The sequence below is a fragment of the Paralichthys olivaceus genome, chromosome 5, assembly GCF_024713975.1.
Source record: "Paralichthys olivaceus isolate ysfri-2021 chromosome 5, ASM2471397v2, whole genome shotgun sequence".
NCBI classification, from domain to species: domain Eukaryota; kingdom Metazoa; phylum Chordata; class Actinopteri; order Pleuronectiformes; family Paralichthyidae; genus Paralichthys; species Paralichthys olivaceus.
Genome location: NC_091097.1, coordinates 6,540,858 through 6,557,497, shown reverse-complemented (window position 1 = coordinate 6,557,497; position 16,640 = coordinate 6,540,858). Strand labels below are relative to the sequence as shown.

The 16,640-nt window shown below is 40.9% G+C and overlaps 1 protein-coding gene across 4 annotated transcripts in view; it reads right to left on the bottom strand.

Annotated features, from left to right (window-relative positions):
• Positions 1–16,640, bottom strand: part of spop (speckle type BTB/POZ protein) — a 93,088-nt gene that overhangs the window by 22,043 nt on the left and 54,405 nt on the right. For all 4 annotated transcript variants that reach the window (XM_020094185.2, XM_020094187.2, XM_020094188.2 and 1 more), the window contains one exon: positions 13,347–13,474. In XM_020094185.2, coding sequence (XP_019949744.2) covers positions 13,347–13,474 — 128 coding nt within the window. The remainder of the gene's footprint in view (positions 1–13,346; positions 13,475–16,640) is intronic.

Below are 16,640 nucleotides of genomic sequence, written 5' to 3'. Positions count from 1 at the left end.
TGACTAACTTGACCAATTATTCCAGTGTTTAACCAGGCAGAAACTAAATCGCAGCACCTGGTTATTTCGACGCTCTGGCCGCCCTGACAGTCTTCACGCTATTAGCTGTCATCTTTGGTCATTGTCAACCTCCTCCTCTCTCTCTCTTTGCATTTCCTGCTTCTTCAACACTCCTTGTCATCCTGGACTCATGGACAGGGATGTAGTACAATAACATACTCATGATACTGGCACATTTTGATGGTTTTATATTGTTTACAGTGAAATCAAAATCGTATATTAAAGTAGAATAATTGTGACTCAATTATTAACCTACTGTTTTAGTAAAGTAGAGGTCGACTCTGTTCAGGCCTATCTAAAAAGGCTCATTTATGCTCAATGCTAGATACGTCTATGGAAATGGATGGAGCCTATTGACTGAACTCATTCATCTTGTCCGTATTTGTGCTCGTCTCCTGAAAGCTAATGTACATGGACCACACAGACAAATGTAGCTGTACCAATGAAATTCATGGGGAGGCAATGTAGCCCTTAGTTCAAACAAGACAACAGTATGGCACAAGGAAGACATTTTAACAATAGCATAACTTCTTTAGGAGAGACTTTCTTTAGACTTTCAAAACCTCCTCTTCTCTCGTTGCGATGCTTGTGGCTGTCAAAAAACTATCTCTTTTCATGGTAAAGGCAGCATAAGTGAGTCTTGTGATTTGATTAAAGAAAAAGTAAGCGTGCTGTGCTCGTCTCCTGCGTCAGGTCTGAATGGTCAGGGTGAAAGAATTACACTCTACACACGTTAAATCCATGCTGCTGTGAGAGAGCAGGAACGAAAGTCCAAAAACGCAAGCAAAGCAGGAACGGAAGGGTAAAATAACTCAATAAGCCAGAGCGGTGTGAGTAGGGGAAGATATCACGTGGCGTGGCACACGTAAGTGCATGTATACGCACACGCAGAGAGCAGGCAGGGAAAACTGCAAGTAGATTATTTTGTTACAATCTGTAAATGATTTAACCCACATTTGGTCCCAAGCTTTTAAATCCATATAAACAGCTGACTGTACATCCACTGTAGTGATGGTTGATCGATCGAGTTTTTGCCACCTCATGATCTAATGCATTCATACATATGCTGCAAAAAGAAAATAACAGTTCCTGACAAAATTCAACATTTGCATCTTCTTACCATCACCACTCTTTTTCCCAGACCTTAATCAAGTGTTTATTATCGAAACAATGTTAATGAAAATTGTCCTGCTGCCACAGGGCCGTCAGATCAGAAAATGCTTATTTGTGTCATTTTAAGCAGGCATGGACAAAATCTGTTAAATCTGCTAACAACCCTAAATACTAAAGAAATAAGGGTTGGTTATTTTATATAGTGTTAAAAATGGAGCTTAATTGTTAAGTCGAACCTGCTGGTGGCGCTAGAAGAAAGGTCAGAGGGTTACTGAAAACTCAACAGGATTTTTACTTTGGAAGCTTGTATGTGGTTGGCTGAAATTTGGTCAAACGCTAATATCATGCCAGTGGACTGATATCATAAAGTTATATTAAGGAAGGTACAGGCCATTTTGGATTGTAGTGACCAACCCCTGCACATGGAATTTGGAAAATACATAGTTTATTATATATGCTGAATTTGCACAATTGATACTAGGACACTTTTTTTTTCTTGCACAATGAACTTTGTCTCCTTGAAAAATCCAAGGTAAAGAATAACAGTAATGAAGAATCATTGCCACTGAATCACCACAATTATCATTTGTTTTGCTAATTAAGTTCCCAAGATAAGTACCTGCTAACGTGTTTGCCTCCCAGTTAGATCCACAGACATCAAGATGGATCTGTCATAAGCTCCCTCTCAACCCTCAAGGCAATGCAGAGTTAATATTGAGTTTCGGTGCCCAGATGATTTATTCATAATGCATCAATTCCTGCCTGTTTATGTGTTTGTTTATGGATTTACAGTGTTTTACCATGCGTGAAATAGTTTGAAAAAGAAAAAAACATCAAATCAAATGAAATTCATTAAGTTATGGAACACTTGTTCTTTTACCTCCCTCGTCTCATTTTTCAGTCAGTCCCGTGCATTTTCAAACACGTAAACACAGGAAGACATGAGGGAGATGAACAGACACATGCACAGATATCGCCAGACACATACACATACCTCATCAAACTCCACACACGTACGCACATCCTCATATGTCACTTGCTGCAGCTGTAATAGAAAATCTAACTCTTCCTTTTATTTGGATAATTCCTTTCTGGCTCTCTTTGCTATTGAACTTGAATAGATGGCAATCAGTATGAGTACATCTCTCTACAACGACATTAAGTTGTCAATATTTGTTGATCACTCTAAACTCACATTGTCAACACAACCACATATTAGTTATGAGTAACATGGAAATAAGCATTGGTTTGACTAAGTAAATACTGTGTTTCTATCATTGGCTCGTGATCATCTGATCAGAATTAGTTAAATGTTGTTTTTTGACAGATAGATCTTTTCACAGACTTGTGTCAAATGACTTCATTTTTGAGTCAACAGGAAACTAAATATACCAACAGAAGGATACAAAAAATACCCATGTGCGTCATACCCTTGTTACAGAGGTAGAGTTCAACAGTAAGGCTACATCCAAACTACTACGTATTATTTTGAAACGCATCAATACTGCAGCAGATACTTCTGACGTCCACTCTACTCTAGTGTTTTAGAGCAACTGAAATTGGAAGTTGGAAATCGCTGCTGGCCATGTTTTCATTTTAAAAACTCCAGGACAGCATTTTAGTCTGTATGGCCAGAAGAGATGCTTTGAAAGACAGAGACACTCATCACCGCTTGCTGATTGGGTCTTTGCGGTCATGACGTAGCATTTGCTGATTCGCCAGGCTCCTATCACATGGCCCTCTTACGAAAGAAAACAACCGCCATTCACCTTGGCTACCAGTGTAGAACGCAACATTAATTATTTACAAGTGCTGCTGACCCTGTTCTCTTTACTACTAATTGTTGTACAATTAAATTTTGCATTTCACACAGATACAACTGTTTACATGTGTAGGAGACAAGCTATTATTTGAGCAATTTGCAACAATTTCTGCAACAAACAACCAAATGCTTCCTGTTTACACCAGCAAGCACATCCCTAATGTACATGAGGGGCCATGTATGTTTTCAGGTGTGTTCGTATGGACAAGGATTGCTTTAGTTTTCAAATGAAAATGTCATTGTATGGATGTAGCGTCAGAAGTGGCTACGAGGTCGACTTCCTCTTTAAGACTCGCTCTCTCTTACACACAATCATACAAACACACAGCTATACATACCATTGTGCCTGAGCCTCATTATTACTTTCAAGGTATATAAATAACAGCGATAGACTGTTTGCTCAACAAATTTTAGCTGTGTGTCTACAAAGCAAGGTCAGAGGAAAGGTTGACAATAACAACAAAACACAACTCACAGCAAGTCCAGCCCTTCGTGAAATTATGACAAATCTCTTATTCGACCAATCTCACAGTAGCAGGTCCGTCATGTCACCTTTAACAATAACTTTATAGATAAGATCTTTCATGAAATGTATGGGATTTACACATACAGCAGGAGCAAATAAACAGCATAGATTAAAAAGCATGAAACAAATAAAAAAATAAAAAATAAGATGAAACTTCAAAATATCTGAGGGCTAAAACTAATATGTTACCTAAAATCTCCAAGTGAAGCTATATTTGATATTTGAAGCTGAGGCTGTTCACAGAGGTTGCTGTATGTCTGAAATACAAACAGGCAGGGCATTCTACAGTGTTGCCGAATGAATCATAAAAGCAGCTGTTTTTTTGTGGAGTGCTTTGGGCACAATCAAAATAGCAGCTTTGGAACATCTCAGGGCTTTTCTGGATATTAAAAGGTCAGGGATGTATGAGGGTACTGTGCCATTAAGAGCTTAGTCTATAATGAAAAGGACCTTAAAATCAATTCAAAAAGAAACAGGGCACTTCAGCTAAAATGAGTTTTGTGCTCTCTCTTCTTGGTTAAAAGTCTAGCTGCAAATTTTCAAGAGTCGTTATAAACTTTTTTTGTAGGGGCAGTAAAAAGGACGTTGCATTATAATTCAATCTACAAATAGGTATGAATTTGTCACTATCCCGCTGTGTTGAAGATGGCTGCACTTGGCAGTGTTTCTCAGGTGCAAGAAGGTGGGTTACACTTTGTTGTTGACACTATGTTCTTTTCTCCTAACTTCACTTTCAGTTTTTCAATCAGACAGATCATTGCAACAGCATTGCCCTCATTTCCCTGGCGGGGATTGTAAGTTCACAATGTCATTAATAATTGTGCACTAGAGACAATTTGGGATCTTGTTAAATCCAATGTATTTATATGTAATTATTAGAATAAGCCCTATGCATTTAACATTTAAAATTTTTTTTATGTTTTCATATTACAATTGATTTCTCTTGCCAAGTCTTACATGAGTTGTGTGCGATTCATAGATTATGGAGTCTTTGTTCTTCTATACAGTATTCTAGTTTATTTGTTCCTTTTCTTTTTACTTGTATATGTTCTGTAACTGGATTACAGTAATACATGTATTCCCCCCATGGGGAATCAATGAAGGTCTATCTAGAAGAAAGAGATGGACTGGTTTAAGACAGGCCTTGTTTTATTTCATCATTTGTGAGAGATTTTTTTTTTCTGTTTTCACAACAAAGGACTTGTGAGGAGGCCTGTTTGAAAAGTGTCTTTTAGAGGTCAGAGAGAAGCAGCATAAATGAGATGTTTACTGAGTCGCAGGACTACATCGGCAAAAAACTATTTGAAGAAAACACAGTACTTCTTTACTTAATTTGTGGTTTGCTGCCTGCTTAAGAAGAACCAAAGAAATAAAACTATCTGTACCATGCCGAATTGCACAGCTTCATATTGTTTTGCATGGCATCATATCATGTCACACTGCATTGTGAAAGAGGTTAATCAAATTATATCCCATTAGTCTTTGCTTTATATGCATTTTCAATGTATTGGATTGTTGTGTATTGCATTGGCTTCATTGATGGAGATACACCTCTCTATTTCGATTCAACCACAGCAAACTAGGACCACCAACAAAGGCTCAGGCCGAGAAATAAGACCTGCTGTCCTGGACCACCTGGAACACTTTGAGCTCTGTAGAGGTGGCCGCTATAAAATCAGCCAATTAAACATATAATATGAAACAATCCCTCATTAAAACATCCAAAATAACTAGACCTATGTTATATATTTTGTTTACATTATCCAAAATGTTTCCACCAGTGTTCAAACCCACAGAAATCCTACATTTTTTTATTTAATTTTGTCCGCCTGTTAGTTGGGTCATATCTGCTTTACCTTTGCCCTTCTCTACTAGAACGTCTGGGCTAATGATGTATGACGAAGAAAAAACACACCGTTAGGAAGTTACCCAGTTACCCAGTCGGCTGTTTTTTCCTTTTACTGTTTTCATTGTTCTGACAATCATCCATTCCTGTTCACTGCAGAACTTGAATATAATTTCCACCTGAATAATGTCATGCATAATGTCATTGGAAATGGGGTTGAAAACAAAAACTCCCATGATCCCACTCTGCTTCACAACCTGTTCAAACTGGGTCTTTGTTATTATTTTGATTGAGAAACTCCTAGCAGATTACATATTGCTTATTTAAAACAGTGCAAAAATAATCTGTATTATACCTGCAATGTATTTCAAATCAAACACTAATCAGTTTATTGATTCATTCGAAGTTGTGCTGTTATCGTTTGGAAGGGAAAACAAATATATTACAAATGTATTTTAAGGTAATTACAGATAGAGAACAGCAGTTCAGTGTTTGTGCAGTAATGCATCATGGCTATTCATTATCTGGTATTTAAAGTTATTTTACTCTCACATATTAGACAGTGGATGAAAATAGTATGCAATATTAATTTAGCATACAGTTCATAATGAGGTGGATGTATTTGAGGTAATGACTGAGACACATGTGACAAGTACCTGCAGATTTTTCACTAAAACCACATAAATGCACAAAGTATGCACATAAGCACTTCTCATCTACAACAACTTAATAGATCTGTTATCTTTAAGCCTGTCTGAAGCCCCAAGCACAGGACTCATCACCAGCTTTTTATAATGCATGACTCGCCTCCTCTCTCCAGCCAGCCAGCGTAAACAGGCTTGATGTTAGCTCCATGTCACAGATGCACTCTGCAGCTCTTCCTCCCTCACTCCTTATTCTTTGCTCACGAAAAATCCAAAAACCATTCAGAACAATGACAGGCTATTTTAGTAAGGAGAATGATACAGGCATCGGAGTGAGCTTCCCTCCGGCAGCTACAACAGGTCACTGAACCGGTTAAAACTGAGAATATTAACAGAATCTGATATGGTCCTGACATCATTAAACAAACATAGACCCCAAATCCCAAAGCTATTAAATAAAAGTCAAAAAATAAACATTTAATTCACAAGAAGACAATAGCAAAAACCTTTTTTAATTACAGCCTACTCATTTAATCTAACTTAACAATTATTTTTAACTTATTCATCCTTTATAGAGAATAATAGAAGCTTTTATTTTTGCTGTCTTCACAGCAGAGTGTGTGATCGGTCTTTTCTTTTTTGCAAAAAAAGATAATTGGATTTATATTTCTGGTTTGTTTGGAGAAAAAAGGAAAATTAGAACAACTAACCTTTTGGGTAGTTAGTCTGAGCAGCTGTGGACACCAGCAGGCAAAGAACAGCGCTTCACTTAACAGCACACAACAAATCAAATACGAAAGACTGCAAAGTGATTACCAAACTACAAAGGCACTTGGTGAAGCCAAAATCTCCACCAAGGTCAAACAAATGTGTCGTTGTCAAGACTTTATATAAAGCGTCTACATGTCCTCTGCACTGCTGTGCAAATATGAAGCTAAAATATCTCAGATACTGTCATCTTGCACTTTCGACATTATTTGGAGCCAGAGTCTGCTCATCCCATCATAGGTCAGTCTCAGCTGTCAATCATGATGTTTCAGACCATATTTAGGGCATCAAATCAAGAATCTAAAATATCACTCAGTGGAGTGCATAGCTTTGCCAAAGCAGAGGTGAAAATGTTGAAAATGCTCTAAGTTGAAAACCTGGCTCCGCCCCCTGCTCTGGATCCACACCAAAATTCAATGGGTCCATTCGTCACCTATACCACATCCCTCTACCAGGTTTCGTAGAAATCTGTTTAGTGCTTCAGTGTAACAAGAAGAAAGAAAAGAGGTAAAAAAGGGGGTGGTCTAATAACCTGAAAAATTTATTTGTCGTATCATAACATGTCCTTGATGGACTTCTAACCCTAACCCTTGATACTTTTTGCTGAGACCCGGAAAATTTAAGAAGACTATTCTTTATTCAAATGTAATCATCCTTCACATAATCACACCACTGTGTGCGCCTGTTCACGTGTTACAGAGGTCATTTCATTTACTGTGTGGAAGGACCTGGCTGTTTGAATGTCATTGGCTCAGCCCATAGACATGCAGGTGGGCTTACTATTGACACAGAGGAACTTGGGTGAATCTGTACAGACAGAGGCATATTTCATGCATGATTTGAAGTCAAGCTACTGAACAAGCGATGTGGCCTGTGCCCCGACTCACAGCCAAGTGTGTTGTGTCTGGCCAACCTTGTTCTGTGCACATTGCAGGGCCCAGGCTTTTTAGCTGCAGTGCTTGAGGGAAACATCTGGACACACAAAATAAATTAATGAATGAATGAACAAGCAGGATAAGTTGCCTGTTCCTTTCATTCCTGTGGTCTTTATACTGAGTAGGAAAGAGCTTTTGATGGGATATAAAAGACCTGTTGATGTGGTGTTTGGTGCAAAAGTGTTGCAAAGACACTAAGAATTAAAGAATCTGTTATGGCTCAAAAACAGGTGCCAAAAAGCCATCACATTTAAAATACCACTGCAAGAGAGGGTTCAAGCTTGCACTCTCTTTCCTCATTCTATTCCTGTATCGCGATCAGAATTTTTATTTCCATCTGCTTTACTTAGATCAACATTTCCCTTTTAAAGGATCCAACAGATTTTTCCTTTTTCACTTTTGCTCAATTTTCTGTTTGTGGAAAATCAGAATTATATAAATATATTTTACCTAATTTCCCACAAATAAGGGAACGTCTGTGCCTGTGTGCCTTCTTACTAAAAATCCAAACCCTTATGTGCATCCTTTCTCCCTCAATCAACCCTTCCTCTGTTTGTGTGTGTGTGTGTGTGTGTGTGTGTGTCGGTGTGTGTGTGTGTCGGTGTGTCGGTGTGTGTGTGTGTCGGTGTGGGGAGGGAGCAGCTGGAGCATCTGCAGTCGTCTCCTCTGACAGCAGCACAGCATATGGCAGGGCCCTGTGAAGGATGGGTGCTGTCACCCAGCAAAGTGCTTACCCACCGACAGGAGAGGCAAGCCGCACTAACACTATGAGGAAGAGGAGGAAACAGCTGAACATCAGCACCCCACTCATTTATTCTCCCGCTGCCACCGCTCCCCAGGAGGGACACGGTGGAGGAGCCTTTAAGAAAAGACCTCCGACCGGTGAGCAGTGGCCAAGACATAAGTCGTAATGCATTACAGTAAATTGCATCAAAGATAGAGTATGTGCAGAAAATAAATCAATCAGGAGAAAAACACTGGCTCATCTTCCAACTTGCACATGCAGGCACTGATCCTCATGCACTATTCACCCTTTTGTGTTTCACAGCGGTGCATAAGCCTGCACGACTGCTTATCACACTATACATGAATACTAGCAGTACATGCAACTGAACAAAGCTCTTTGCCTCTTTTTGTACAACACACCCTACAGTTACTAAAGTCTATAATTGTACTCCCTGAAAAAATGTATGACAATGACTTCATTTCAAATATAATTTCACCTTTAAGGCACAGTTATGAAGGTTATGATTGTGTCCCTGTTTAGTTATCATATATCCTATGCCAAGTAGGATATGTGCGGCATTTTACAATTTTATATCACTATTCCTCCCTCTAGCAGCTGTGATGAATCATTTTGAACTTGAGGCTTTATAAATAAATTCTGCTGTCAAATTTGATATCGGATAACAATCTAACCCTGTCCATCACATGAAACCACACATGACATTGTGAGTCACAGTACCAGGCAGAATAGTAGGAGGATTGTGTCTCTGGATTGGAATTGGCAAAAATTGTAAGAGGGAAGATTTAGGTTATGGCCACCAGGAGACATATTATGTTCATATTCAGGGTGATTATTTTAATTTGGTTTATTACTTGAAGAGGTTCATATTCTCCAATGTTCAGAAAACACACCACTTTCCTCACACTGTCCATTGCTGCAGCTCCTCTTTTCAGCCTCTGTCTGAAACACTTGTTTTTGGCTCCTGTCTCTGGCCTCCCTCCCACTAAAGCCCAGTCTGTTCTGATTGGCCAGCTGGCCCACTCTGTTGTGATTGGTCAACTGCTTTCAGCCCGTGTAAATGTCGGCTTTGCTTTCGCTTCACCTGACTTTGTTGGGGGGGGTGCCAGACCAGTCGTCAGGCGTGCATTATGCAAATTTGAGACATTGTGATATAACATGACAAGTCAATGATGAAAAAAACTTTTGTCTCCTTTCCCAACGCCAGTAGACAAGTTTTCCATCCCCCCCCCCCCCGGTGAGTCATGTTCGATGCCACTAACACACTGACAACTAAGGTGCTCACTCACCTCGCTGTCTTTCACAATTAGAGGGTTTGCCCGATCATCATGTTTCTATCACTGCCGATCGGAGTCGATTAAAACCTATGTCTACTGCAGTCATTTGACCCGGGAGGGAGTGCTGATTGTATCCATTCCCATTCCAGTCTACAGTCAAATCAATATGCACATAATACGGGGGGAAAGTAAGGCCACTGAAGGTAAAGAGCTTTTATTATGGAGGCTAGTTTATTAGAAACAAAACCAGCACATTTTGACCATCTACTTCAGAATTAATTTCAGTAACATTGTCGGGAATTTGTTTTCGGACTTTGTGATTTTATGTGGACATCAATTCATTAGTATGTCCTTAGCTGACAGGAAGACAGATAAAGTGTGACTTAAGATGGCTCAAGTAGAGTGATAACCCTGTGTTGTGTCTACAGGCTGGATACAGGGAGGATTAGTGCTCTTCTTATGGCTCCTGAAGCCACGGCAGACTGGAGGGGAGGAGAGGTCCTCCTCTGTGAAATAAACCAGATGTGTCCAGCAGCTGTAACTCTCTGACTCGACTTCTGAAGGGACTGTTCCTCTGCTTTTCACCAGCCAATTTAACGTGACTGAAAGACAAGTTTCACCATAAACTTCTCCCTTCAAACAAGACTTCCAGAGCCCTAACCTGTGCAGCGTCAGTCAACACGACAGCACAAAGTTGGTGAGATTTTCCAGGTGCCATATGGGTCCCCACGTGTGGGGCTGGTATGGAAAACTTCAACAACCCCTGCCTTACCTCGAGCAAGAACAGCTAGAAAGCAAAGAAGTTACCTGCGGTGCTGACAGGGGAAGAGAGGTGTGAGGTGAAGAGAGAGAGAGAGGATTTAACATCCTTGGCCTCTATGTCTCATTAGAGGAGGAATGAGAAAAAAAGGTAAAAACGTCCACATCCACATGAATACATCCACTAATCAAATCCAAACCATCCTGCCCTTTTGTTTTTCATCCTGTATAATCTTTACTATATATTCTTTGTCTGTTCTTCACCCCCTCTGCTCCATGCCACCCAGCGTGCACACTTTTACGGGAAAGGGCCTTTCCTTCAAACTCTTCCTACTGTGTTTCCTTCCACTTCTTCTTTATCTTTCGCCGTCCCTCATGCCCTCTTTTGACAGCTAGCGCAGCACCTTTAATGTGAGCTATATCCTCATTAAATACCTGCAGGTGTCTGCAGCGCTTTGGCAGCGACGGAGAGAGAAAAAGAAATGGAGACAAAGAGAGATACAAAGAGAGAGACGGAGTGGCAGCTGGTGTTGTTCAGGCCCTCTCCGACATGACATATAGCCAGATTCCCAGTGCTAAATTTGAATTACTAATGTCTCCAGAGGCAACTGAACAGACTACAGGGACCATGGGTCAGGAGGAGAGGTTGAGCCGGTATCCCCCTCTCACAGTGATCTGGCCTCTCCTTACAGCCTTTTCGCCTCTTTGACACTATCCGAATAAAGACGGGTGACGAAAGAGGGCAGAAGAGGGAAGAGGAAAATGAAGAGAGGCAGAGCAGAAGGGAGAGATAAGGGACATGAGAGAGAGGTGAGGGGAGGAAAAAAAGTAGGAAACTGGGATGCTCAAAGTTGGAGGTAGTGGGAGATGAAAGGAAAAGGAAAAGGAAAAGAGGAGGAGGAGGAGGAGGAGGAGACTGGGTTTGAATGAGAGATAAGATGGAGAGGGAAAAGAGAAAGTGGAGGAAGTAAGAGAAGGGAGAAGAGAGAGAGCTGGGCTCTGGGGCGACAGGGTTCTCTCAGATGCAGGACAGGACCATCTGGACGAGAGCAGAGCCAGGTCTCTGACGGTAAACACTGGGCTTCACTTTACATGGAAAAAGACCAAGAAAAGAGATTCAAACACCCACTCCACACTTACTTACCACCATCCGCCTGCCGCACCCCTTCCAATTCACTAACTTTGCCAACAGTCCTGCCCACGTGTTCGTTGAAAACTCTACCAGACCTCACTATTGGCAATCTCATAATTTTCTGCACATAACATCCTCCTTTTTTTCCCAACACATTGCCTTCCAGTATGTTTTCAAATTGATTTCAAACAGTGCTGTGTGTTTATTTTTCACATCTCAGACTCTTTTTAACAATATGAACTCTTTAGACCTCGCAGGTCATCTGGTGCTGTTTGGTTTCCTGAATAAAAAAATATATGTATTACGCCACATACACTGTTCAGTAAACTTTGACCACAGCACCTGAGAGTTCTTTCAAATACGGAAAATATTCTCCATCTTTTTAATTATCTGCTTTCCTTTTTTTACCGTTGTAGTTTTTATATTAACCATATCGATGTTTTTTGCTTGTGTATAGAACGTCCTATATAAATCAAGTTTGCTTGCCTTGTTCATCAGCAGGGCTGGCTTATTACAGTGCAGCTGATATTATCTACGGGGGGGGGCGGCCACCAAGGAGATGAACCAGCAACCCTGCCCCTCCGCCCCACACCAACCCCCTTTCAGGAGAGTGGATGAGAGGACTCAGCAAGGAAACTAATTCCTCTCTCTTCCAGTTCATTCTCTCCAGCAGATAACCTCATCCTCAAAATTACATCCCGATGAGACACGCCTGCAGAAATACACACTATGCATGCGTAAGATATACACACACACACACACACACATATGCCTCTACTCCCCCATCCCACACGGCTCTGGAGAAGCAGCGCTCCCCCTCCCACCCCTCTGTCAATAAGCCCAGTTTGGAAACACTTTAAACAGACTTGCACATTGCTCCACTACAAAAAGGAAAAACTTCAAGACATGCTCTCCTCCATACCCGCAGGGTTAATTAGAATTGTTTTAAACAGCCACTGCCATGCTTTTTAAACATTTATGGGTGCATGCATTACAACTAAGGCATTAACATATCCAGAAAGTTTAACCTCTTCTCTGCTCCCTGACTCGCTATGAGGGGCAGAGGGGAACCAGAGAGAGACAGCGAGAGAGAGAGGACAGTTGACCTCTGCTGCCCCCTGTGTTACAGCTGAAAAACAACAAGGGAATTTTCTATGAGGGGCAGCAGCCAGCTTTGGATCAGAGGAATCGGAGCCAAGCCACCATGCAGGCTGCATGACAATCAGCTTGTATGTTAGCAATGAGATAGAGATCTAAACCCAGAGGCTATGTAGTACCAATAAAAACATACATTATTCACTAACCAGGACATACAGTGAGCGGGAGCATTGAATAAAAGGATGAGTGAAACAGGAATTACAGTTGTGATCACTCCAAGGCAAAAGCACAACTACAAACAAGAAATTTAGATATTTCAACAGCATTCATTATTATTAAAATTATGTATTCTGGGGTAATCCAAACAGTTCTCAAAATGTAAACACGATCCGGCATCAGTGTGATCCAACCTCATTTTTAATTTTAAGGGTTATTCATAGATGTCTGTATTTGTCTGCAATGTCGAGGTACCTCACCTTATGAATAATAATTTAGATCTAGCAATATAATCAGGATTATCACTTTTGACTGCGCAGCCTGTACTCTGATTTTCTCAGGGGAAAGATTTGAAGTTTATAAACAAAGACAGGGGGCGATTTTTGTTTCGGTCTCAATGCTTACCTCACAGAACAGTGTTAGTTTGTCATCGGGCAGCAAACCGTTGACCTCGTCTAGCAGGAAGTCCCTCCTGATGAACTTCTTGAAACCCCAGTCCTTCCCCTGGACAAAACGGTACGCCCTCTGGCTCTCTGCGAAAGAAGAAACACAAAAAAGGTGAAACAAGATTATTTGGAGACTTTCACAGTGTCATTAAACTCTGCATGTGTGAATGAATACGTGCGCAAAAAAGGGAAAGTTTGTTATGAGTCATGGCCATAAGCAGCGGAGGCACAATGGCGAAAGAGGCTGGGTGCAGGAAGTATTGCCTGCAGGGAGCTTTTAACACTTCAGAAGAAAACAGAATCTCTCTCTCCCTATTTCACTCTCTCCATCCTCTCGCTGCCACATAAAGACTCGTGGTAAACATGAGACAGAACTGCTGTGCCTCTTTGGCCAAGAAGTGAGAAATTGCAGGGATCAAAGCAGTCCAATTATCATGTGTTTATGGAGTGCCAATTATCTCTGACAGTGGCAGGAAGGATTCTGTAACACTCAGTTGCACTACAAAGACACAGGAAAGGTGCCGGAGTTCTTGTGTGTACAATAGTCACAGTGTGGGGGCGGTCACAGCTATCTACAGTCACCTAACAGTCACAAATGCTCGCAATGCAAGGTCCAAAGACAACGGCTACGGGCTATGACTGCCTCAGAGATCACAGCAAATTAAAGCTAATTGCCAATAGAGGGGAAACACAGCACTGACACATAATTTCAGCAAGTAACTGGAGCTCTGTTGGAGGGATGCAACACCATTCTTTAGAGAAATTACATCATTTGCCATTTTGTTAATGAGAAGATAATGCTTCCTTGGACACTGCTCTGGGAATTCTGAATGTGCTCAGTTGAGCCAAGCTCCAGTGACACAGACGCTTTCTGTGTGTCGAGACATCGTCCGTTTCTATCAGTGTAGACATGTCTCACCACCAGACGACAGTAATAACTCACCATTTTATGTGTTTATGTGTAGAGGGTTAAATGGCCTCACTGGAAAATGAACCCTGCACAACAGAACAACCACAAACATTTTCCTTCCTTTAATTCTTTTCGTTTCTTTAGCAGCATCGCGATCTTTCCAGGAACATTAACATGCACTGGATGGTGTTGACACTGAGCTGAATCACAATCCAGGAGCAATTTCACTGAAGATCCAAACACAAAAATAGCTTCTCATCGATTCTCATCAGAGTATTCTGGGAACAAAAGCAACGTGTGGCCAGTCTAAATCCAGTTTATCAACTCCATATATGTAAATCTGCATTTGTGCCTGTATTCCACCAGAAAGCCAACAGGCAGCTCATTGAGAGGGATATGAGTATTAGGAGGGATAGTGGAGTGATGTACCTGACAAGGGATCCAATTTCAAACAGTGCGTGAGGATTATTTTAATGCACATGTTATCATCTTCATAGATACATGAAATATCATGAATTGAAATGTAAAATTGTGAAACTTGAATATAAAATGGAATATAAGACCAACACGCTGCGATAAAAAGCATGAAGATTAAAACTGTATCGAGGGGAAGTCGATTAAATTCAGAGGAATTCCGATCGAGAAAATCATAATATCATAATGTTTGACTAGCATTAGGATTCAGCTCTACATATATTGAAATACCATATGCATATCATCAACTCATATTAAGTATAATGCAATGATATTTTAACAATAATTGTTTTCAGGAGGGATTATAAATAAGTACTTTCATAAAAAAGAAAAGCTCTGTCCTATTCATCAATGTTCATCTAAGTACTTAATACAAAAATAAACGTGTATACTAAATGCCCTAGTTTCTTCTCCTTGTTAATTAATTTTCACTTAACAGTCTCAACCAAACTGTAAGAATCTGTCCAGTCTTAAGTAAACGATGTGGAGTTACCTCCTCCTTCTTTTCGCTGGCCTTCTTATCGATGTCTATTCTTCCTCCACTCATCTCACACTGGTGTGTATCTCGCTCAGACTCACTGCTCTTTAGAATTCACAGTTTTGATTGGCTGAGTGGCATCACGTCAGGATTTACAAAGCATGCAATTGGTCTGTTTGATTTTTCTGGGCAACTAAACCAGTGCCGTAGAAAAGCTGTGAAATACAAACGCTTTGTCAAAATTTGACAGATCGTCTGGGTCAGGATCAAGTCCGCCTATTAGTGAGCCCTGGTATAGAAGATGTTCCTGTATGTACATACTTAACAACAGAGAGCCCAATTTAACTAACTGCACCCATCCATTTGTAATGCTTCTATCATTAAGTTGATGATATTGAACACTATTCTGTTGGACATGCATGCAGATGACTTACACAATATCCATCCACAATCTACATTTCTTTCACGTGTTAATACTAGATGATGAAAAACGAGAGGCATGAGGCACAAAGCTGTAGGAGACTCCTGTTAAAAGCTGACAGAGCCGACTATAAGCTACACAGTCACCACATACCAAGAGGTCATCACCCCTCACATCCACGCATCTGCAGTGTGTGCACAGCACTATGTGTTTAGGCCCAGCAGTTCAAACAGACTTCTCTTCAGGCTGCTCTTGCGTAGAGATCCCAACAGGAGATCTGCTGACAGATCACAGTGGGAAGTACTAAGATGAAGTGTCAATGCTAAGATCCTGTGTCAAATCCGCTGCTTAGATCTGAGCGAGCAGGCAGCCAAAGAAGGGATTGGTGGAGGAGTACAGTGCATATGCAGTTATTCCCATGACTGCTCATGCAGGGGGTCCGTCGCTGTAATCCCCTGCCTCTACAGACTGTGTACGCAAAGACACTAAGAGGAATCACCATGCAAACACACACACACTTGCATAACCCTGCATTCAAGCAAAGTGCAGAAAAAAATAACATATCCAATTTTAACAGCTCTCTACTTAATTCATTGTTTTGACTCTATGTGTAACAGAGAGGGAGTTTCACTGTTTCAAAAAGACACTCCAAAGATTTCTCAATAAATGGAGATACACTCCAGTTGGAGGAGAGGTGAAGAAAGAGTAGAGGGATGATGGAAAGAGAAAGAGATGAGAAGAAGTGTCAGGGAACGCTGGAAGAATAACCTGAAGACTCGGTGGGAGGTGTGACTTCTTCTGCCCATACCCATGGCGAAGAAATGCGTGTGTGTGTGTGTGTGTGTGTGCCCCTGTGTGTGCTGAGCTCAGCTAATGTCATGCTGCCATCTCCAGTGGGGCATCAGAAACTTGCACTGGCAGAGAATCAACTGCAGGTCAAATCGCTGGCGTCCACTCTTTCTGTGAGCTC